Here is a 22,371-nt window from a genome sequence, read left to right on the forward strand (position 1 = left end):
TAAAAATACATGAAGTTACTAACTATTGTGTCCCAGTAGGTGGCGCTATAACACACTGAACGATCTGGTATCAGCATCCTTTAATGAGTAGAAGAATATTAGGTCCGCCCCTGTCTTCTAACACGTCCTCAGAAAGGAGCTAAATAACGTGGTCAACGTAGTTCCAGCTCAGTTGTTGACTAACTTCATATTCAACATGAGCGGACGAGGAAAAGGAGGAAAGGGTCTCGGTAAAGGAGGCGCTAAGCGTCACCGTAAAGTCCTCCGTGACAACATCCAGGGAATCACCAAACCCGCCATCCGCCGTCTGGCTCGCCGCGGGGGGGTGAAGCGTATCTCCGGTCTGATCTACGAGGAGACCCGCGGTGTGCTCAAGGTGTTCCTGGAGAACGTGATCCGTGATGCCGTCACCTACACCGAGCACGCAAAGAGGAAGACGGTGACCGCCATGGATGTGGTGTACGCGCTCAAGAGACAGGGACGCACCCTGTACGGATTCGGGGGTTAAACCATCTTTCAACCAAACAACGGCTCTTTTCAGGGCCACCCACCTGATCTGAGAGCAAATTACCGACATTTATACATACACGACTTTGGATAAATCTATTGACTTAAATTATTCTACTCCAGGAAATGTATCAATAACCAGGACTATTTGTATGTCAGACGTGATCACGTATTCCTGTAAATCACTAAGGCATGTAGACAGAGAAGCATCCAACTGGGTTCATTGTCGAACTGAGTCTTTACACCTACTGATTAAATTAAAGCAATATATGACTGACAAGAGTTGTAACTCTTCTATGGCTCTACGAGAGTTTACCTACTTTTATCAGCTTGTTGACAAAACGGTTCATAATGTGGAGATGCTACAGTGTTTTAAAAGTTGCGTTTTCCACTGCAGGTGGTTTTAAACGGCTGTATTCACTTAAATGTAATAAAGGACAGTTAAACTGTTTTTTTTTGCTGCTCGTTGACCCTGGTCAGAATAAAGAGCTCTGCACTTCAAATGACTCTTAAACTCCACAGATTAATTTCGCCACTTTTTCACAACCTTAGGAAAACAATCCCACAATACAAAGATTGTATTTAAGACCCCGTCCACACGTAGCCGGGTATTTTTAAAACCGAATATTTCCCCCCCTCCATTTATAAAATAATTTGTATCCACATTACATCGTTTAAAAAAAAAAAACCCTTCCACACATAACCGAAGATCTGCGTTTTCCACCACATTCATAAGCATTATAAACCTGTAGATCATCTGCGGCTCCCGGGGAAGCTGCACCTCCGCGGCGCAGCTTCCCCGGGAGGCGCGTCTCCTTCTCGGTAACGAGCCCCCCCATGTCCCACAACGGAGCTGCAGCGTTATCGACGCAGCCCTACGGCGTAGGCTCTGCGTCGGTGTAACGCAGTAAACGGCTGTCCAGAGCAGAGAGCATTTATTTAATAAATAGCTTGGAGAACAGATGGTGGATCATCTGTAGTTCTGTAGTAAACAAAGGTCGCACGTTAGACGTCAGAGCAGATTTGTTGTTGTTTTGGCGCATAATGTGACGTTCGAAAACGCAAAACTCCGGTTGTGTGTGTCTACACGCATCTACATAAACGGAGTTTTCAAAAATCTTCACTTTGCCCAGAGTTTTTTTAAACATTCGTTTATTTGCGTTTTCATGTGGATGACAGGTCCAAATGTAGGAAAATATCTTCGGTTTAGCAGATACCCGGCTACGTGTGGACGGGGTCTTAATATGTATTTTTCTAAACAAACGGCGCCTTTCGGCAGTTTCCCGCTCTTCTGTCTCTCTACTGAGAGACGCCCACCAGTTTAAATGAAGACAAACTCCATCTATAAAAAACACAAAAAACACTACATTTTTATATGTGAGTTGGACAAATGCAACATTACTGACTCACTGTTAAATGCAGAACAATCGTTTGCTATAGATTGTTTCTAGACCCTTTACATATTAAGATAAACCGACCAAAGGACAAGTAAAGTTAGATTCAAGAGCTGTGAAGCTTCATCCAGAGTTCATGGTTTGAAAATGTAATCAGCTGGACAGCCATAGTTGGATTCGGCTGACTGGAGTTGTTGTAAATGTTGTGTGTAATTGTGAATGTGCATTTACACCTCAAATGTTTTCAGTTTTGACTTCTTCTTGTAGGTGAGACAGAGGAGACAAAAGGAGCTCTGTGGTTCAAACACCACAAACAATATTTTCCATTGTTTCACAGCTTTCAGAAAACAATCTCATAATGTTGCATTTCATAGATTTAGATGGTAAAGAGTAAACAAAGAGGGTTTCGACAGTTTCCCGCTCTTCTTTCTCTCCACTGAGAGCCGCCCACCAGTTTAAATGAAGACAAACTCAATCTGTGACGTCAGAGCCACTGGACCAATCACAGACGGGAGACTGCGCTGTTGTTTTTGCATGTGGAGGGAATGAAATCAGCCTCTCTGACCGAAGCAGTTCATTCGTTTTTGAAGAAGGAAACATGCCTGAACCTGCCAAGTCCGCGCCCAAGAAGGGCTCCAAGAAAGCTGTGACCAAGACCGCCGGGAAAGGCGGCAAGAAGAGGAGAAAGAGCAGGAAGGAGAGCTACGCCATCTACGTGTACAAGGTGTTGAAGCAGGTCCACCCCGACACCGGCATCTCCTCCAAGGCCATGGGCATCATGAACTCGTTCGTCAACGACATCTTTGAGCGCATCGGCTCCGAAGCGTCTCGTCTGGCTCACTACAACAAACGCTCCACCATCACCTCCAGGGAGATCCAGACCGCCGTGCGCCTCCTGCTGCCCGGGGAGCTGGCCAAGCACGCCGTGTCCGAGGGAACCAAGGCCGTCACCAAGTACACCAGCTCCAAGTAGACCAAGACCCGATACAAACCAACGGCTCTTTTAAGAGCCACACACCCAATCTGCAGAGCTCGTTATCCTCCCTTTTTTTGGGGGTAAATCCCCCAGTACTGAGCAAAAAATCAGAGTGTGAGTAAATGATAAAACCATTAAAATAAATGAGAATAAACAAAAATAAGTAGTTCCTACCAGCAGCATGTCATTTAGACCAAATCTGAATAGTTTACTTTTGTCCGTATTTTTGTTAGTGATATACATTACCACAAATGACTGAAGAATCAAATCAAGATGTAACTGATCAATGCGTGTTTGGTCAAATCAATGTTTATTGTAGCAGGTTAATAAACTCCTGAACGTCAGAGAAAGACTCAAGTTTCATCAGTCATCTTCCCTCATTCTTTAAATGATCATCATTGTGCTGTGGATTGTTGAAAGATGAATAGAACCGTTTTCATCTTATCCCTGTTTTAATTACTTTACTACTTTCAACTAAACTAAACGATTTGATTTAATCCAAATGGATTTTCAATCTTCTCACCGCTTATTTTCTGTACTTCCACCCCAAAGTTTTAACCATAAAGTGTAACGTTTCATTATTTTTGGTATTTCTTACAAACGCTGGTGTTAATTTCCCAAGTAAGAATTTGATTTCTATATATTTATTGTCCTGTGGACATTTAACATACTGCATGACCTGAGAAATGATCAGAACGAAAACAAACAAGACTTTACAGACAATCTGAAACTTTAGCTATAATCTGCATTTCCGGTGGTAAACGTCTGTGAAAAATAACTATTCTTGTATATGTATAACTGATGTTTCCTATAAGAAATAAGGGTTATGTGATATGAATGTGACATGGAAACTACATTTCCCAGCATGCCATAGTCAGGAGCATGCGCAGTAGCCCCGCGGCCGTCGGACACGAGGTACGCTGACAAATGAAGTGTCGTGGCTGTTTATTAAAATAAAGATTCAGACCAAGATAACGCCTCGTCTGATAATTAAAAAGAGGACAGAAAACACGGGTAGATGTTCATTTTTCACGTTATATACTAAAAGGAAAAGCAGCTCTTTAGTGGTGATGTTGGTGGCTCTTAAAAGAGCCGTTGTGGTTACAGGGGAGACGGTCTAAGCTCTCTCCCCGCGGATGCGGCGGGCCAGCTGGATGTCTTTGGGCATGATGGTGACCCTCTTGGCGTGGATGGCGCACAGGTTGGTGTCCTCGAACAGCCCCACCAGGTAAGCCTCGCTGGCCTCCTGCAGGGCCATGACGGCGGAGCTCTGGAAGCGCAGGTCGGTCTTGAAGTCCTGAGCGATTTCTCTCACCAGCCGCTGGAAGGGCAGCTTGCGGATCAGCAGCTCCGTGGACTTCTGGTAGCGGCGGATCTCCCTCAGAGCCACGGTACCGGGCCTGTAGCGGTGAGGCTTCTTCACTCCGCCGGTGGCCGGGGCGCTCTTCCGGGCGGCCTTGGTGGCCAGCTGCTTCCTGGGGGCTTTGCCTCCGGTGGACTTACGAGCGGTCTGCTTGGTTCTGGCCATGGCGACTGGTTCTGGATCAGGACAATAATGCTGGGAGAAGCGAGACTCGCTGCTCTTAAAGTGTGTGACTCGGTGACGCGGTCCAGACCTCCGCTCCTGATTGGTGGATTCTGCTCTGCAGCCCCGCCCCCCCCGAGAACGAGCTCGCGCCTCAATGTGCGCCGTTTATTGGATAGAATCTTTTCAAAACTCCCGCCTAGTCCGGAGCCCCGCCCCCTGCTGGCTCTCTGTCCCGGTTGTGTAAGTTAGTTAATTTATTTATCTATTTTAGTTATTAGTTTATTTGCTCCAGTCACTAGAAACCAACCCCCAGTAGCTGGGTATTTATAGTGTGTATACTGGTAAGGAAAAAAGATTGTGTACTTTTTTGGAGGACGTGTTAGAGGACAGGGACGGGTTTTCTCCGCCTTAATGGATGTTGTATTACAGTGTGTTAGCGCCATCTACTGAAATATCGGTAGTAATATATTTTATCATTTTATCAATTACTATTTCAAAAAGAGCAATTACGTATTTCCACATTAGATTAACTGACAGACTTTTGGATTTGAACAGGTCACTTCTAAGTTTCTGAAACAACACCAGTGAACACATTTTCCTTTATAGAGAAAGTAAATAATTTCACAAACATGCTATTTATGCTATATGTATATTTAATTATCTCTGAAAATCAGTTATTACAGAGCCTCACTTCAACCAGCAGACAACCGATGAACTAGTTAGTACTATAATACAAAATGTTTACATTTTTTTTTTTTTTTTAAACAATCTGCACTCAGTCATCTCGCATCTTTAGACGTGTTTATTGGTCGTTTCTTCTGAGACAGTTTAGTTTCCAGTAACAGCAGATGTTACTGCTCCATACAGTTTGTGCTTTAAAGTTGTGTGGTTGTATGAGTGGATTGATCTTTGGTTTTATACTGTCATTTAGCAGAGGCTTTTATCCAAAGCGACATGTGAGAGAAGAACAAGCACAAAAATCACAATATAATGTAATTGTTATACGGTAATCGTGTCTCTCAGAGGAGTGTGTGGCTCTTAAAAGAGCCGTTGTGTTTCGGGTTCAGCAGCAGCTTTACTTGGCCTTGGCGGCCTTCTCGGTCTTCTTGGGCAGCAGCACCGCCTGGATGTTGGGCAGCACGCCGCCCTGAGCGATGGTGACCCCCCCCAGCAGCTTGTTGAGCTCCTCGTCGTTGCGGACAGCCAGCTGCAGGTGACGGGGGATGATGCGGGTCTTCTTGTTGTCGCGGGCAGCGTTTCCAGCCAGCTCCAGGATCTCAGCGGTCAGATACTCCAGCACAGCCGCCAGGTAGACGGGGGCGCCGGCACCGACGCGCTGAGCGTAGTTGCCTTTACGCAGCAGTCTGTGGACACGACCCACTGGGAACTGCAGTCCTGCACGGGAGGAGCGGGTCTTGGCCTTCGCTCTGGCTTTCCCTCCGGTCTTTCCGCGGCCGCTCATGTTGATAAAGTATTTCTGGAACTGGTGTCAAGAGAAACTGTGTCTCCAGCAGCGGAAAACCTCTTTAAATACCAGAGAGCGCGGGACGAGTCCTGCCGCACCAATCAGGACAGAGAGAAACGAGGCGGGAGTTTTGAAAAGATTCTATCCAATAAACAGCGGGCATGGGGGCGGGGCCTCGCTCATGGGGGCGGGGCCTCGCTGCAGAGCAGAATCCACCAATCAGGAGCAGCGGAGGTCTGACCGCGTCACCGAATCACACACTTTGGATTGAAGTAACTAAACTAATTTATACTGTTAAATAATTGACAGTAAAATTCATCATAGCCCTTTTTGTTTTGGGCTTTTTACATAAACTGCAAATGCAAAAGGTCAGATGAACAATCCACTGCTTACTAAAGCATTAGACTGGAAGGAACAGTCCATCAGTTGAAGTCCATAGGTAAATAGATAAATAGTAGTTTTCAGCTTAACCTGGAGTTTTGAATAATCGGTCTACAGGAAAACCACTAACCGTGTTTCCATAGTGTAAGCTGCACATTTCAGGTTCCACTGGCTGACTGTCCCCTAAAGATCTGAGTCTTGCTTGGTTTCCATTCTATGACGAGAAAAGTTGTGGATTTAGCCTGTTTTTTTTTTGTTTTTTTTTTGTTTTGTTTTTTTTTTTAATATAACTGCTTGGTTATCTTTAATGTGGAAGTGTAGGCTATCTAGGCCAGAACTGACAGTCTTGTATGTAAACAAAGATATATTAATCACAATTTTTAAATTGTGAAACGCATCCGAGCACGATTGCTGTGTTCACATATACCAAACGAACTGATCTGTAGAGGGAAACACTCCCTGTTTCGGAACAACTGCTCCAAACGGGACAGGTGTGAAAGCAGTTTTCATTCTCAGAACCAACACCATGGCAGAGCGCGCTAAGAAAGCAAATAGGGTTTTATCAGGGGAGGTAAAGAAAAGAAAGAGCAGTCAACCAAGATCCAAGACGCGAGTCATTAGTGGACCGGCTTAAGCCTGAATTATGGTTCTGTATTAAACCAACGCAGAGCCGTTGCCGTGACGCCATCGTGAACCCTTCGGACTTCTCCGTCACTCCATTTCGCCGCGGTGCAATACTCCCCCAGAGCGCTAGTTGATACTTTGTTTAACTTCCGGCTTTTCCGGTCACAGTGAATCAAAGAGATAAGGACAACTATTGTGCAAACAACCAAACCAAAAAAAAATCACACACATACGAAGAAAACAGCGCTGAAAGTTCACTACTGCTTCACGAACCGGAAATGCGTTGCTACCAAGTGAACCAATCACAGCCCTTTGCGTCTGCGTTGGGTCTGCGTCGCCTCGACGCATAGTTACGTTTTTTGGGAGGTGCACGTCAGGCTACGGCGTAGGCTACGGAGAGACTCCCGCATAGCCGCGTACGCTATGGCGTAGGCTCTGCGTAGGTTTAACGTAGAACCATAATTCAGGCTTTACACTGGACTGCAGGACAGATGGCCACCGAGCTTTACTGTTGTTGGATTGGTAAGTCCGATATACTTTTCATATGCTTATGCTTTTAAGCTTGGTTGATATTAAACGGTGTTACTGAAATTCTTCATTTGCTCACTGGTTCACAGGCTACGTTAATAAAGGTAACTGATGGATAAGATAATGCTGCCAGCTTCAATACTAAACATGCTATTTGCTATTTTTATTTTTTTTGCAACTTCAGATATGACTGCATTATGTCTCAGTTCACACTATGCAAGAACGTCATCAGTAGGGAAAAAAAGAGAAAAGTTTAAAGTCTTCAAAAATCAAACCACAATCCAACTCTATTGCTTTTAATAAAATCATCAGATTAGAAAATGGAATAAATAAATAGGATCAAAGAAATGATTAAGGCCAGCTATCTTGTTTATTGTTGTAATTTTTATTTTCTACATGAAAGCCATTTACATTTCTGGTTTTTAAAAGACACCTCAGACAATATCTGAGTTATTGTCACATGCTAACATAAAAGGTCACCATGCAAAGTCACTCATGCACTTGTTGAATTTATTTCATGTGATTTTGTTTCAGTCTCTTTCGGTTTTGAATGATATAAACTGAAGAAACAATCTTTTGAACCCAATAAAAACTGACTGCAATAGCTAGCAAACAGACCAAGAATGAAAACAAAGTTATTTCTTATTCAGCAGTAATGTTCAATAGAAAATGCACCTGAGTCACTGGACTTTAAGTTTGATTGTCTCAGTGACAGCTGGGAACGATAGAAGCCTTTGGTCTGGGATTCCAGCGGGCTGTCCGACACCTACAGAATATTAGAGAAAGAGATGGAGATTAAAGTTTTGCCTTTAGTTCATAAATCTTTTCTGCCTCCTGTGTTATTATTATTATTGTTGACAAATCCAAAGTCATTATCATGGCATGACTCTCTCAATTAGCATATTTCCCCTTTGACAAGAGAGATTAACCATTTAGGCCACGTTTACACATATTACACATATTACATATTACTCGTATTTACAAAAACGGATATTTCCCCCTCTACGTTTTCAAAAAAATCCTCGTTTACACGAAGCGGCATGAAAACGCTGTTAAGGAGCTATGAGCAGCCAAACCTGCAGGGGGCAGTACGGAGCGTGTCGCCGCGTACTCTACGCCGTAGGCTCTGCGTTGGTGTAACGCGGAACAATAAATCAGCCTTGACTGCCAGTTACTTCCAAGACTGAACGAGAGTCTTTCGTTTGGAGTGACAGAGAAGTGGAATTAGACCCCGTCCACACGTAGCCGGGTATCTGCTAAACCGAAGATATTAAGATATTAACGCGGCAGCTCCGTGGCGGGACACGGGGGGACTCGGGCTTGTTAACTGCGGCTTACAGAGAAAGAGCTGCAGATGATCTACAGGTTTAGAATGCTTATGAATGTGGTGGAAAACGCAGATCTTCGGTTATGTGTGGAAGGGTTTTTTTTTTTTAAAACGATGTAATGTGGATGCAAATTATTTTATAAACGGAGGGGGGGAAATATTCGGTTTTAAAAATACCCGGCTACGTGTGGACGGGGTCTTACTTTCTAAGTGTGACTTTAGAATATAAAATACAAGAAAATATTGACGGTGGCCAAACAAATTGTAAACACAGGTCACACAAATGATGCTGGTGACGTTTCTGTGACGTTCTGAGCCTAAATCTCCGTTTTCCTCCGTTTTCCTCCGTTTTCCTCTGTTTAGACGCAAACGTGAAAATCTCCACTTTGCGTTTCAGAAATGATTGTTTTTGGTGACTTTGAGCTCCGTTTTCGTGTAAACGAACGGCCAAAACGCATGAAAACGCCTCAGTTTTTGCTCCGCGTAAACGGGGCCTTAGACACCAAGAAGAAAGGTCCTTCAGAATATGGTTAAAAACACTTTTTTATCAGAACGCTGGCATGTTTTGCAGCAGTGTCACTGTGTGGACAAAGACATGAGAAACACACCAGCACACAGGTTAAGCTAGAAAAGAGGCACAGAATTGGCCGTCTGGGTCATGAGTGGCGTTTTGGTTTTGTTTCATGACTTCACTCAGCGGTGAAGTCATGGTACGCTTTACTGACTCAGCTGTGATGCTCAATTAAAAATATGTCTAAGATACTGGAAATAGCTAAATATGGGGGCATAAACCCACAGTACTTTGTAAAACTGATCAGAAAAAAGGTTAAATAAATAAATAAAGACTTACAAGGACACTTCATAACAAATGGTCCTTCTGAATTTACCACCAAAAGTCCAGTTTTTAATTGACCAGAAGCTTAGTGTGGTAGGTATGTTGTGTATAGACTCAGTCAGAAGATGTCAGTATGTGGATATGTCCTGGGTATTGTAGTTCCTGTTATGGGAACTGGAGGATGTGGTGGTGGAGTGACACACAACAATTATCCACCAAACTTAATGTCTTACGTTTTATTTTTAAATGTTTGTTTATTTCCTGACATAGAAAATAATACATTCCTCCTTTTAAAGTGACTTTTATATTTTAAAAAAAGCCCAATTTTGTCTTCTACAGTTTCTAAATCATAATTAATTCTATATTTCGGTATACAATGTTTTTTTTAAATTTATCTATTAGTTTATATTGTATAAAAACCTTTTATAGCGGTGGTGCAGAGATCTCATAAATTCATGTAACAAATATGATAGATCTGGAAGTTTTCAAATAAATCATTAAACACTTATCGGAATTCAATGATACTTTCTTTGCTTGCATATTGTACTGATCAGTCTTATTGAATACCTGTAATTTTACCTCTTCAAATTTCTTGGCCTTGTACTGCTCCGCACCTTTCAGGAAGTTGAGCAGGATGATGTCACATAGCACAGTTCCCTGCACAGTGAAAACAAAAACAATGATACTGTAATCGTAAATGCTTTCGTTTAGACGACCCAATTTCAAATGAAAGAAGACCAGTATTATCTCAAACATTAATTATGTTTTGAAGTAATTATAAAAGTCAACAAAAAAACAAATGGCCACAGCCAGTTTTAAGGTCTGGGCTATATTGGTAAAAAAAAAGAAAGAAAGTACCAAATAAAAATGCTACATCCGTAAAACTCACCACTCCTACTGATGTAAATGCCGCCACCATGTTTATGAGCGTGGGAATCATGTTGAACTTCCCTGCCTACGAAAGAAAACCAGCAGTTCATATAATTTGTGTTTGGAAACCCAAACCTTGGCAAACCTTAAAATACTCACATTTCCGTTAACCAGAACATCAAACCTAATAGCGTAGGCTTTGACAAGGGTACGGTAGTCGGTCCCATTCGCCATCTTATAGTATTTTGCAAACCTGCATAGACATACCCATTACATTAGTGTTATAAATTGATCCAAATATGTGCTCAATCAAAAATGTATAAAATGTTACAATTTGTGCCTAAAAAGTGTCATTTTCAGTGTTTAGAATATCAATGGATAGTAGGAACACTTCATTCATCTGAACTGCTGCAACAACTCTCTGCCATCCTAGCAGGCAAACTCAGAGTTATGTAAGTCACTTTTTCATTTATTTGGTGTAGCTATAGACCAAGGGTGTCTAATGGCACTTTTCCACGAGTACCTACTCAGCCCGACCTGCCTCGGTTTTGCACTTTTCCACCAGGGGTCTAACGTGCCGAGTAGATACCTTTTCTGTATCTATTCAGCCGAGGTTCTAAGCTGCTGAGTCGGCTGTATCTGACATCATCACACTACAGGTCACCGATTGGTCGGGGGGTTGGAGTCAGACGTCTGAGTCAGGAGGAGGAAATCAGCGAAAGAGCGACTGTGACGAATTCTTGTTCATTTTATTCAACAGGCAATGGCAGCAAAAGTCTGTTTCATGATCCAACTCTGAGGTGCAGATGTTCATAAACCTGGTGCTGAGGAGAGAATAAAAAATGGATCTAGACGGGTGATAAGGAACGACCAGATCCACCAGGAGCTCTGTCTCTTCATAGCTGCTCACGGCTCCAGCTGACTTTCCAGCACACAAACAAACAAAAAAAAAAAAAAAGCGTTGCCGCTTCAAGCTTCTCTCTCTCTCATTTTTTAACTTGATATCAAACACAAGCCACAGACCCAGCAGCACATCTATCATCTCCTCCAGGTTCTACATCTTTAGTGTTGTTGTCTTCTTCGTGTAAATCACACAATCAAATACGTCAGAGCAGCTTCATTCCAACCCTCCTACTTCTGCTCCAGGTGCTGAATTGTTATGGAAAAGAAACCAGGCCAAGTTGAGTCGAGCCGAGTAGGTACTAAAACCGCGATAAATCTGGTCCTCAAGGGCTGCTGTCCTTCACGCTTCACATGCTGCTTCAACACACCATCATCAGCTGGTCTGCACAAGTCACATTCATATGAATCATGTGTGTTGAAGCAGGGAAACATCAAAAAGTGCAAGACAGTGGCTGTGAGATTGATGCATTTAAATGCATTATGCTCAAAAAATTAGTGGGGTTATTCGGGGGGGAAGGCACCCCCCCGAATAACCCCACTAATTCTCACTCACAGAGGAAATTAACATTTGCTGCAGCTCAAAATGCATATATGTATTCGATTCAATTAAATTCAATTCAATTCAATTTTATTTGTATAGCGTCTAATACAACAAAAGATGTCTCTAGGATTTTTCCAGAGACCCAGAACATGACCCCAGAGCAATTATTACATAAACAATGGCAGGTAAACACTCCTCTAGTGGGAGAAAAGCCTTAAGCCAAACAGTGGCAAGGAAGAACTCCCCTTTAGGAGGAAAGAAACCTTGAGCAGGACCAGGCTCATAAGGGGGGACCCTCCTACCGAAGGCCAGACTGGGGTGGTCGGGGACGTCAGTAGCACACAGTAGACATCCATGCATCCATATATATATATATATATATATATATATATTTTTTTTTTTTTTTTTTTTTTTTACCACATTAAGCTACTAACCATTAAAACATGCAGACAGTTGAATAAAATAAAACAAAAAAAAAATGAAATTTGATCACAGCTTTGTCATTGTTGATCAAATGATCAGAGTATTTTCTGCCTTGAACGCGTCCGACTACCTGAAATTGTAGCCAGGTGAAACAGAAGTCTTCTGTGACATGGCATCCAGTCGTGTGAATGAGTAGGAGGGGTTACACTGGTCGTCAGACTTGTCCAGATCACACATCCAGCCAATCTTTATTCCAATCACACCACCCTGGGAGATTTGCCATAAAGAGAAAGCTGTATTCATGTGCTCCATCTTGTGTAATGGATTACATAAGATTTAAATCATAACAGGAACTACAATATCTAGGACTTAAACACATACATCTTATGACTGAGTCTATACACAACATACCTACCACACTAAGCTTCTTGTAAATTAAAAACTGAACTTTTGGTGGTTAATTCAGAAGGACCATTTGTTATGAAGTGTCCATGTATCAAAGCAAGTGTAAACGGGAGCCAAGCCATTGTGCTGTTTACAGAAAAAATTACATTTTCTTTCCGTTAAAGTCAACAATGGTGAAGGCGGCCATCTGGGCCATCTGTGGTGGAAAACCCACAGATGGATCCAAAGCAAAGAAAAGAACACCACTCTTTATTTTAGCTCTGAGTCAGTGAATGTTTAGACACACTTACACATTCAAAACAAGTGGTTGAAAGTTCAAAAATGTTTGACTCATGCTTGATAGTAGTAACACAAGCTTCATTCAAACCCCCCCCCAAAAAAACTACTGTTGTCCATACCTTGTCTGCCAGATCCATGAATTTCTGTTGCGCGTAGCGAACAACATCCCCCACTTTGAATATGGGGCAGTAGGTGTTGTTGACCATGTCAAAATTACAGGATTTGATGTAACTTTGATTGATGGAAGGAAGGAAGTTCCCTCTGCAAGGACACATGAGAACATGTCAGACTCCATTCTAGCAATCATTATCCATTGTATACTTATCATAAAAAGAGTGAAGTACTTAGTGTAGTTGAAAGTTGGGAAACGTATGCTGTTCTTAATGAAGATGGTAAAATTCTCGACCTCCATCATCGGTGTACTGAGGCACAGGAAAGAAACCAGAAGGGAAGGCAAGCATAGAAATAACTTTGTGAGATTGTGTTTAAGTGTCTCTTTGTTCCCTACCCTCATAGAGGCAGGTTACACTTTATTTGGCTGTGTATGAAGCTTCAGAATGAATGTGCTTGTCCTTAACAAACTATGAACAGCTAACCACCTCATTGGCTGACTTAGGGTGCTTTCAAACCTGTGGCCCGTTTGTTTTGATTGAGGGGCTAAATTGATACAGTTGTTTTGTTTTTCGTTTGTGGCGTTTGTGTTCACAAGGCAACCGTCTGTAGCGGTTCAAAGCTGTTAACAAATGCCATGCGCGAACCAACTGTTCTCTCCTTGGTCAGAAATGAATGCAGAAGGAGTTTCCTCTTCCGTACCCCGGGAAAAACAACAACTATGGAGCATCGTAAGCGAGTGTGGCTAGTTTGTTTCTGTGTGTTTCTGTGTGCTGTGTTGATTATGTTCTCACTGCAAACGCGCTGCTCCAGGTCTCGAATGGAAGCGAGCCGAGACCATCTCTCCTAGGCGATCTCGGCTCGCTTGTTTTGTCCCGCATCCAAGCGCGATTGCTGTGTTCACATATACCAAACGAACCGATCTTTAGGGGGAAACGCTCCCTGTTTCGGAACAACTGCTCCAAACGGGACAGGTGTGAAAGCACCCCTAAACTATTGGAGCAAATACAATCAGCAATATGTATTTGCATATCAGTACCCAACAGCTGTTGCAAACCCTCGTGAGATAGCCGTCATCACATGCACACAACACTTACGTCTTGATGGTGTCGATCTCCGCAGGACACCACCCTTTTATCTCACATGTCTTGACGGTAGCGTTGAAAGGAACACACCGGCCTGTGAGGATTCCTGAGCAGGAAGAGAAAGCCATTATGCAAACAGGAAAACATGTCATTAATATTAAAACTGTTTCAGGCAAATAACTTCGATAAACGTATACGTTTAGGAAATAATTATGAGGTGAAATAGAAGTGTGAAAAAAAATACACAGAGAAAGGGTATTACCATAGCTTCCAGGTTTGTTGAGGGACCGCTGGCAGCCTTCATCATCCGTACAAATATACTTCTTCTCACTCTGGGTAACCCATTATCAAAGACATACACACATTAGATTATGGATAATGTATATTTTCTAACCCAACTCTTCAACAAACAGCATTGATCACTAAATCCCTTAAAAAACCTACATGAGTTTAAAGATGAATTGATTTTTCTTTTATCTTTGAAACATATTGTTAATGTATAAACTACATCAGGATCCCCGCTCGTCACTCTATTTCCGTACAGGTGCCACGGAAAATAGGGGTGAGAGGTCGTGGGCATTTCACAGATTTTTGTGAGATCAGTTTGTATTAGCAGTTAAATATTAACGTATTCGTTACATTTATATAACTAACTTGTAGTACTACACGGCTCTCTGTAGTTTTAATCATCTTTTTGATGCACCACTAAGTTCAACTAAGTTCACTTTTTCGGGTCATTATGGTGCAAGTTAGTTGATTTTATGTCAGATCTTTAGCAAACTAATACTCATATGATTGTGGTTAGTAAAAACCTAATATTTGTAGAAGAGGGTCGTGAGATGTATTATTTAAAAAAAATGTTATACCTAACCTGACATTATGCAATGAACAATGATGGGTTTGCACAAATTTTATTTGAATATGATATGCCCAATATATTACCTCTTATTAGTGCTTTCCTTCATAACTAAGTAGCCTCAATGTTAAAGTAATAGAATTAGCTAACTATATTTATTTTTTCCAAAACTAAAGAAGAATCATTTTCAGGTCTGGCTCAGTGCCACCCCTGGGGAGCCCCACTGGCCAGGAGTATGAGGGAGCCCGGGCCCCAAATCAACCAGCTGAGCAAAATAGTCCATGTATGTTGTTTGGTGGCCCTGTTAATGTCTGCAGCTGCTTTTAACAGAAAACATGTTTTTTGTCAAGACGTGCAAAGCACGTTGAAGGAAAGCACTTTTTTAGTATTCAGAGAGGTTTTACACTGCCATCTTAATATACCATAGTTAAATATCACCAATGTTAGCTCAGAACTGACGATTCTTCTATCTTTGCAGCCATAACTAAGGTATTAAATTCACATTAGCTGTGCTTGGTTTTTAAAAGACTGCCACACTAAATATACCACCACAAATCTGTTAATAAATCACCAAAACATCATTCACAATAATGCATTGTAACTTGATGCAAATTTTGGGATTTAAACCCAAATTATGATCTTTGTTGCACTAATTAGGTAGTTTTAACTCCTAAACGTACCCAATACGTTTTAGTAACTATTTATTATTGTTAGCATCAGTGTGCTACTGTAAAGGTAGCAACATTTCTAGCATGCTGCAACATCTGTGCAATTTTCTGCTTTTTGGAAAAGTGGATTATGTTTCGGTAATAATTGCTCCGGAGGTCATGTTCTGGGTCTCTGGAAAGCACCTAGAGACAACTTTTGTTGTAATAGATGCTACAGTATAAAAATAAAACTGAATTGGAAGAAAGCATTCGCATCGAGTGGCCAGTTGTTGTTTTCCTATTATTGTGATAACTGACTTCTGTGGTGATCTATTGCATTTTGGGAAATAATATAATTCCTTACTGGAAAAATGTGTTTCTCATGCTGCATACTTTTTACAACGTTTTGTTCAAATCAGTATCGTTAACAGTGTCTTTGTAGCTTTGAAAAACAGAAATAATAGTTTGAACATATCAAAACAGGGATTGTGTACAGTATGCAGCACAATATTGACTGAAAAGAATGCAGAACAAACTGTGAGTGTATATCAAATCCTTGGGATTATGCAACACATTAGGCATGATTTAATGCTCCACAAAGCAACTACGTACTTTGACCACATATGCAACATGTGTGCAGTTGGCCGCTGTATGTGTCTGCTGTTGTTTTTGTTGCTGTGTATTTACACCACCAAACACCAGATGGTGGTGCAGGTTCTTGTATGCAACGCTTCAGCTTGCAGTGGAGTTTCCTTTTGTTTGCTTCCTTTATGGAGCTCAGAAATAAAAAAAAAAATTGAAAAGAGCAAATGAAGCATAGTCCTATATGAGCTGGAGCTGTTTAATGTTGAGCAGCAGCATTTTTACTGATACTGCTGGAATCCATCTTTCTATCTGGGTTGAAAACAATGAAGAAGCAGAACCTGGAATTATGTGGAAGGAATACAATACTACCAAGGGGACTAATCGCATTTGTTGTGCTACATGCCAAAGGGATGCGTATAGTTACATTTCTGGGGAGGTGCACATCAGGCTACAAGACACATGCATCACTGGTTTGTTGTAGAAGCATAAATCATGGATTACAGTGGCAATAATAGTTTTATAACAACAGTAGTGACAGTTGTGGCAGCTGACCTCAGGGCAGTATCCTTGGACTTGATTCTCTGTTGTGATCAACTTAGTAATGATGCAGAAAACCGAAGCTCCCTGCACATAGCACAAACAGCATATAGCCCATCAGTATCACTGTCAGTCAGAAATGTGCCCCCATCCACTGATGCAGCATGGATTCATACCTGTGTGGGAGTGACATAGTCAGCCACATCCATCACCTTGTTATTGTAGATCCCAAAACCTTTGACTTTGGTCATCACTGAGGACTCGATTGCTGTGTCTCTCACCTGGTAGGCCTTTTCACAGAGAAACACCCAACTAAAACGCACAGAGAAAATATCACACGGACCTGAACAACAGAGCCTTTAAAATGTCATCTTCAATTTACAACTGTAATACATTTAAATAAAAACAAACTTATATTCAAATAGTTGACACATGTTGCAGAACATTTTGGAAATCTATCAAATATAGACAAACGTGCATTCCCAACTGTTGTTTTTATGCAGTTTTTTAATGTTGAGATGAGTAGTCAAATGAAATTGAGTAAAGTCTCTCCCAGTTCTTAATATTTTTGACTCATCTTTTTTTATGTTATGTTTAGGTAATAATTGCTCGGCGGTCATGTTCTGGGTCTCTAGTAAGCACCTAGATGATGATAAACTTTATTCCAGACACAAGGGTCCATAAAATACATACAAAAACACACATTACATTACAGACATTACAGAGGTGTACAGTTCCAGACTGTTTTCATTAATAAAAAACATATAAGCATTGTCTCCAGTGTTTCCAAAAACATGATGTAAGCCTTGTATCGCTTAGTGTGATGTCTGTCAAGGCCCTGATTAATTCATTATGAGACTCCACGAGTCTACACATGAATTTATACATAAAATTCCTCAGAACAGCATGAAAGGTTGGCACATTACTAGTCACAAATACCTCACTTGCACTAGTCCATCTTGGGAGCCCCATAAACATTCTGAAGGCATCATTATATGCCACCTGAAGTTTCTTCATTTTAGCACAGCTATAGCGGCACCACAAATGGGCTGTATATAATGGAGTACAATATGTTTTAAAAAGTGCAATCTTTACATCATTAGAGACAACTTCTGTTGTAATAGACGCTATATAAATAAAATTGAATTGAATTGAATTAAAAAAAACAACAAATCAATGACATAAAGATAATTCTTTATCAGGTTAAGAGATGGTTTGACACAGATTATACATTAAACTCATGTCATTTGCTCTGCGTACATACAGGTCACACTCTCCTTCTTCCAGCTTTTTCCTTTATACTTTATTCCTTTTTACAGCAGATCATTGCCATCTTACCCCATCTTCTGCATCTTCTTCCATCACACCAGCTTCCACTTTTTCCCCACATCCAGAAATCTACTCTGTACATCTTTATTTTGCCCTGAAGCTCCATCAGCAGCATATATATAATATATATGACAGTTTTCAAAAGCTTCTTGTTTACATTTAAGTATGAAAAAAAATGCTAGTGACTATTCATAGCCAAATTATTTGGAATCATAATCTCAAAATGGATAAATATCTCAAATAAAACATACAGAAAAGTAGAATTATTCTGCTTCAAAGGGACTTAACCATATTTAGATATGTTTAACCTACAAATAGATCTATTTAATCTTATTTATACTGCTTAGTCCCCCAATATATCAGCTTACATCATTAAGAAAATGACTTTTTTATTCAATTTCTTGCTAAAATGTATAGCTGCAGTTAAACTCGTTTGGAGAGCTTTCAGTCATTTAATTATTGTGCGTTTGTGTGTTTAAGTGTATGTGTAAACCAAATGGTACACATTTTGGTTTCCTACTCATTTGGATCAAAATAATAGGGAAAATTGCTGTTGTTGAACAATGTTGCAAGATTATTTCAGAATAGGTTACTTTTATTGTAGACATATTTGTTGCTCAGGAATAAATACCCAGGGTTTATACAGTTCATTTACTGGTCTATTGCATTAATTATGAATGCCTTAAGAATGAATAGCTGATGTTTTATTCAACCGCACTACTGTAAATACTATTAATTACCAAATATACACTCACCCAACGAAGTAAGTGATGATGAGCAATTGGACGACGCGGTTGATGATGCCAATAGTCCAACTCTTCACGACTACTGACTTGGTGGTTTCATAAGTAAAAAAGTTTTTCAGACATGCCCACATCTTAGCAGTATCTGGGTGTGAGAAAATACAGAAAAAGCTTTTTTTTGTGCGTAATTCCAGTTTATAAATTACAGAAAATAAACAAATGTCCCACTCTGTGAGGATTATAGATAGAAAGATGATCAAAAATAGAACTGCATCAGTGGTGTTAGTCTGTCCCAAAAGCAATGACACAATAAGGTCCTCTTAAGAAAGACATAAAGGCAAAAAATAAACAATGTTTTACATCCAACACAAAGAGAAGTCACCCGATATTCGCCAGCTGAATCTTTTCACTGTGTCCGATCTTGAGTGGATGATCTCTTCCTGTTACTGTGGGTTTCATATGTCATGATGACCAAGTGCTCAGTAAACAACCGGCTTTCTCTTTCTGCTTTGTCCTTATGTCTTCACGCATGCCCCAGGATCTTCTTTCCTTCCTCTCTGTCTCATTTATCTCTGACTCTGAGGTCTCCAGTCAAGTGTCTTAGTACCCATCCCCCCCCCACTCCATCTGCTTTATGCACGATGGACACAGACCCACTTCCACACGCAACATTCAAAACATGAACACATTTAAGTCATAACTGTGTGTTTAATTTAACATGTTTATAATCAAACCTCTTTGCAATATTTTCCCTTATTTCCAAAGCTTTGGACTGAATTACTGAACAGTTTAAAGTTGTTGCTCAGATTAAATAACATTTATAAATAATTTACTTTTATTGCCAATACTAGCGGCATTACCCTGCATTCACACTGAAAGCGTCAGTGCCTGCAGCGGGGCGGGGGTGGGCGGGGTAAAGCTGCGCTGCAGAACCGAAGGGAACAGTGAGAACAGCCTACACATATAGCGTACACATCTTAATTTTCCTATTTCACCATAGATCACACTTTGGGACGCCTTCTTTATATTTTAGCGTTATTTCCGCGTAGATAAGAGTGAGTTTGATGCTCCTTAAAAAGTTTGGTCCGCGGATCAACATCAACCCAGCGAGCCCTTGCTCCCGGTGGCTGATTTATGGTTCCGCATCACACTAACGCAGAAACGACGGCGTAGAGTACGCGGCGACGCACACCGCACCGCAACCCTACGCCGTCGATTTAACGCGGAACCATAAATAATAATAATTCAGGCGAAGCTGCAGTCTGTCAGCGGTGATCACAGGCACACCGGGGTGGAGCGGATTTGGTCGGCTACAACTGTTGCTTGTTGTTTCTCGGTGTGAGCGCAACCGCCTGTGTGCAGGCTGCAGGCAGCAGCGCTCTGCTCCACAACGTGCGGTCCTCTACTTAATATGTCCGTCTGGAAACTTGTTCGGTACGCCTCCGTTCCGAACCGAACATGCTATACCGAACGGTTCAATACAAATACATGTACCGTTACACCCCTAATGTATATATATTAATGAGATAAATATAGTAACAATGCACATATATATGCCTTAGATTCTTACCAGCATGGTATTAACCATTAATATGTGTGCAGTCAAGGAAACAAAACCATTAAAAAAATTATCTGACGCAAAATGGAAAACTGTTCAATGTTTTTTTTTAAACCAAGAGGACTACAGATGAGAGGGACCATCCAGTTTGTTATCAGCACTTAGTTCAAAAGCCTGTGTCCTTGATGGTATGAGGTTGCATTAGTGTGTGTGGCATGGGCAGATGGCACGTCTGATAAGGCACCATCAATGTTGAAAAGTACGTTGAGGTTTTAGAGCAACAAATGCTTCCTTCCAAACGTCACTTTCAGGAAAGGTCTTACATATTTCAGCAAGTCCATGCTAAACCACATCCTGCATCCATCACAACAACATGCCTATGATGGAGAAGAGCGTTGAACTGGCCTGAATGGGACAACATTCCTCTCCTAAAACTCCAGCAACTGGTCTCCTCACTTCCCAGACGTTTACAGACACTTACAAGACTTGTTTGAGCTGTGTTGCTGCCACCAATTTCAAATTGAGAAAATATTTTTCCATGAATTTCAATTTTCGGGGGCGGGTGCAGGCCAGAATGTCAGCAAGCATATAGCAGACATCCACACTGACAGGTGGAAGCAGCAGTGGGATGATCAGAGGGGGGGGGACTGCAGGTCAGCACACAGCTCCTGATTTCTGGCCTGCAAACATACTCAAAAGAGAGAAAAGGGGGGTGGGGGGGCCAACACAACAAACTACAAGAACGATGGAAAACAATGATGGCTCTGAGATACTTATAATTAATAAAAAATTAAGAGAAGGAGGGGTGATGGGCTCAGTGGATCATGTTGGTGCCCCCCTGCAGCATAGGCCTATAGAAGCATATCTACCATGAAACTATGTTTGAGACTAACTATTATAGTCTTGTTCTATAGCTGCAGCTATGACTATTGGCCCTAACACACTAAACACAGTTTAGTGTTTAGTAAACGTCTAGTTAGTGTTAGTAAACCTCTTGTTAAACACTAACTAGAGGTTTACTAACACTAACTAGAGGTTTACTGAACACTAACTACCGGTATACATGAAATGGCAAAATGTTTCAGTTTTAACATGTGATATGTTGTCTATGTATATCTTCTACTGGGATTAAATATGGGTTTGTGAGATTAACAAATCATTACATTCTGGTTTTTATTTGCATTATACACAGGGTCCCAACTTTTTTGGGATTGGCGTCGTAAATCCATCCATCCATCCATCCATCCATCCATCCATCCATCCATCCATCCATCCATCCATCCATCCATCCATCCATCCATCCATCCATCCATCCATCCATCCATCCATCCATCCATCCATCCATCCATCCATCCATCCATTATCTGTACCTGATTTATCCTTTGCAGAGTCACGGGGGTCTCCTGGAGACTATCCCAGCAAATTTTCAGGTGAGAGGCAGGGGTTCACCCTGGACAGGTCGCCAGTCCATAGCAGGGCGTTGTAAATCAGAACCACCATCAGAACATCCAATTGCTATTTCAGGACACACGCTCCTTTAAACAGTCAGTGTAGTAGTAGCTGAGTGGTAACTGAGCAATTAAATGATAAATATCTAATGATTCAAACCACATCCATCACGTAAGTGGTGGACCACAGTGTGTGAAGCATCAGTCATTCTATGTAAAAGGCTGCTATTAGCCCCATGGATCAGTCTCCACATCCTAACACAGACTTAGTGAAACCATTTCAGGGGATAAGATTACATGCTAACTCACTTAGAGTTGCCTTCAGTCTGAACGCCTCCATTAAACAGCAGTTTCTTATGAGGAGGGGAGTCGATAGCGGGCAGTCACTGGATGAGAACATGGACGTTTCTTCCTTTCTTTCTTCTGGAGTTGGGGAAAGAAGGATGGTATGGATAAGGAGAAAAGCTAGAAAGAAAAAAACTCAGG

The 22,371-nt window shown here is 41.4% G+C and overlaps 5 protein-coding genes across 6 annotated transcripts in view; 2 read left to right on the forward strand and 3 right to left on the reverse strand.

The window, feature by feature from the left end:
• Nucleotides 1–22,371, reverse strand: part of LOC133447791 (uncharacterized) — a 779,477-nt gene that overhangs the window by 36,452 nt on the left and 720,654 nt on the right. Inside the window, exon 4 of the mRNA XM_061726502.1 lies at nucleotides 4,072–4,410. Within this exon, the coding sequence (XP_061582486.1) occupies nucleotides 4,072–4,410 (339 nt within the window). The remainder of the gene's footprint in view (nucleotides 1–4,071; nucleotides 4,411–22,371) is intronic.
• Nucleotides 186–508, forward strand: LOC133448537 (histone H4). Its single transcript, XM_061727151.1, has one exon. The coding sequence runs from the start codon at nucleotides 197–199 to the stop codon at nucleotides 506–508; it is 312 nt and encodes a 103-aa protein (XP_061583135.1). The 5' UTR covers nucleotides 186–196.
• LOC133448483 (histone H2B-like) lies at nucleotides 2,500–3,133 on the forward strand. The gene has a single exon (XM_061727055.1). The coding sequence runs from the start codon at nucleotides 2,500–2,502 to the stop codon at nucleotides 2,872–2,874; it is 375 nt and encodes a 124-aa protein (XP_061583039.1). The 3' UTR covers nucleotides 2,875–3,133.
• On the reverse strand, nucleotides 5,220–5,869 carry LOC133448293 (histone H2A-like). The gene has a single exon (XM_061726689.1). The coding sequence runs from the start codon at nucleotides 5,865–5,867 to the stop codon at nucleotides 5,481–5,483; it is 387 nt and encodes a 128-aa protein (XP_061582673.1). The 5' UTR covers nucleotides 5,868–5,869; the 3' UTR covers nucleotides 5,220–5,480.
• LOC133447657 (P2X purinoceptor 3-like) lies at nucleotides 7,774–19,432 on the reverse strand. 2 transcript variants are annotated; one of them, XM_061726392.1, is made up of 13 exons: nucleotides 19,262–19,432; nucleotides 18,892–19,024; nucleotides 16,984–17,119; nucleotides 16,823–16,894; nucleotides 14,445–14,514; nucleotides 14,195–14,288; nucleotides 13,331–13,408; nucleotides 13,106–13,247; nucleotides 12,433–12,569; nucleotides 10,595–10,688; nucleotides 10,455–10,520; nucleotides 10,145–10,222; nucleotides 7,774–8,169 (listed from the first exon to the last, which is right to left on the reverse strand). In XM_061726392.1, exons 2-13 carry the CDS (start codon nucleotides 19,011–19,013, stop codon nucleotides 8,050–8,052), a joined length of 1,209 nt encoding a protein of 402 aa, XP_061582376.1. In that variant the 5' UTR covers nucleotides 19,014–19,024; nucleotides 19,262–19,432; the 3' UTR covers nucleotides 7,774–8,049. The 2 variants fall into 2 exon arrangements, with proteins under 2 accessions (XP_061582376.1, XP_061582368.1); XM_061726384.1 differs by having other exon boundaries at nucleotides 19,240–19,432.

Source organism: Cololabis saira, chromosome 1 (assembly GCF_033807715.1).
Source record: "Cololabis saira isolate AMF1-May2022 chromosome 1, fColSai1.1, whole genome shotgun sequence".
Lineage (NCBI taxonomy): Eukaryota > Metazoa > Chordata > Actinopteri > Beloniformes > Belonidae > Cololabis > Cololabis saira.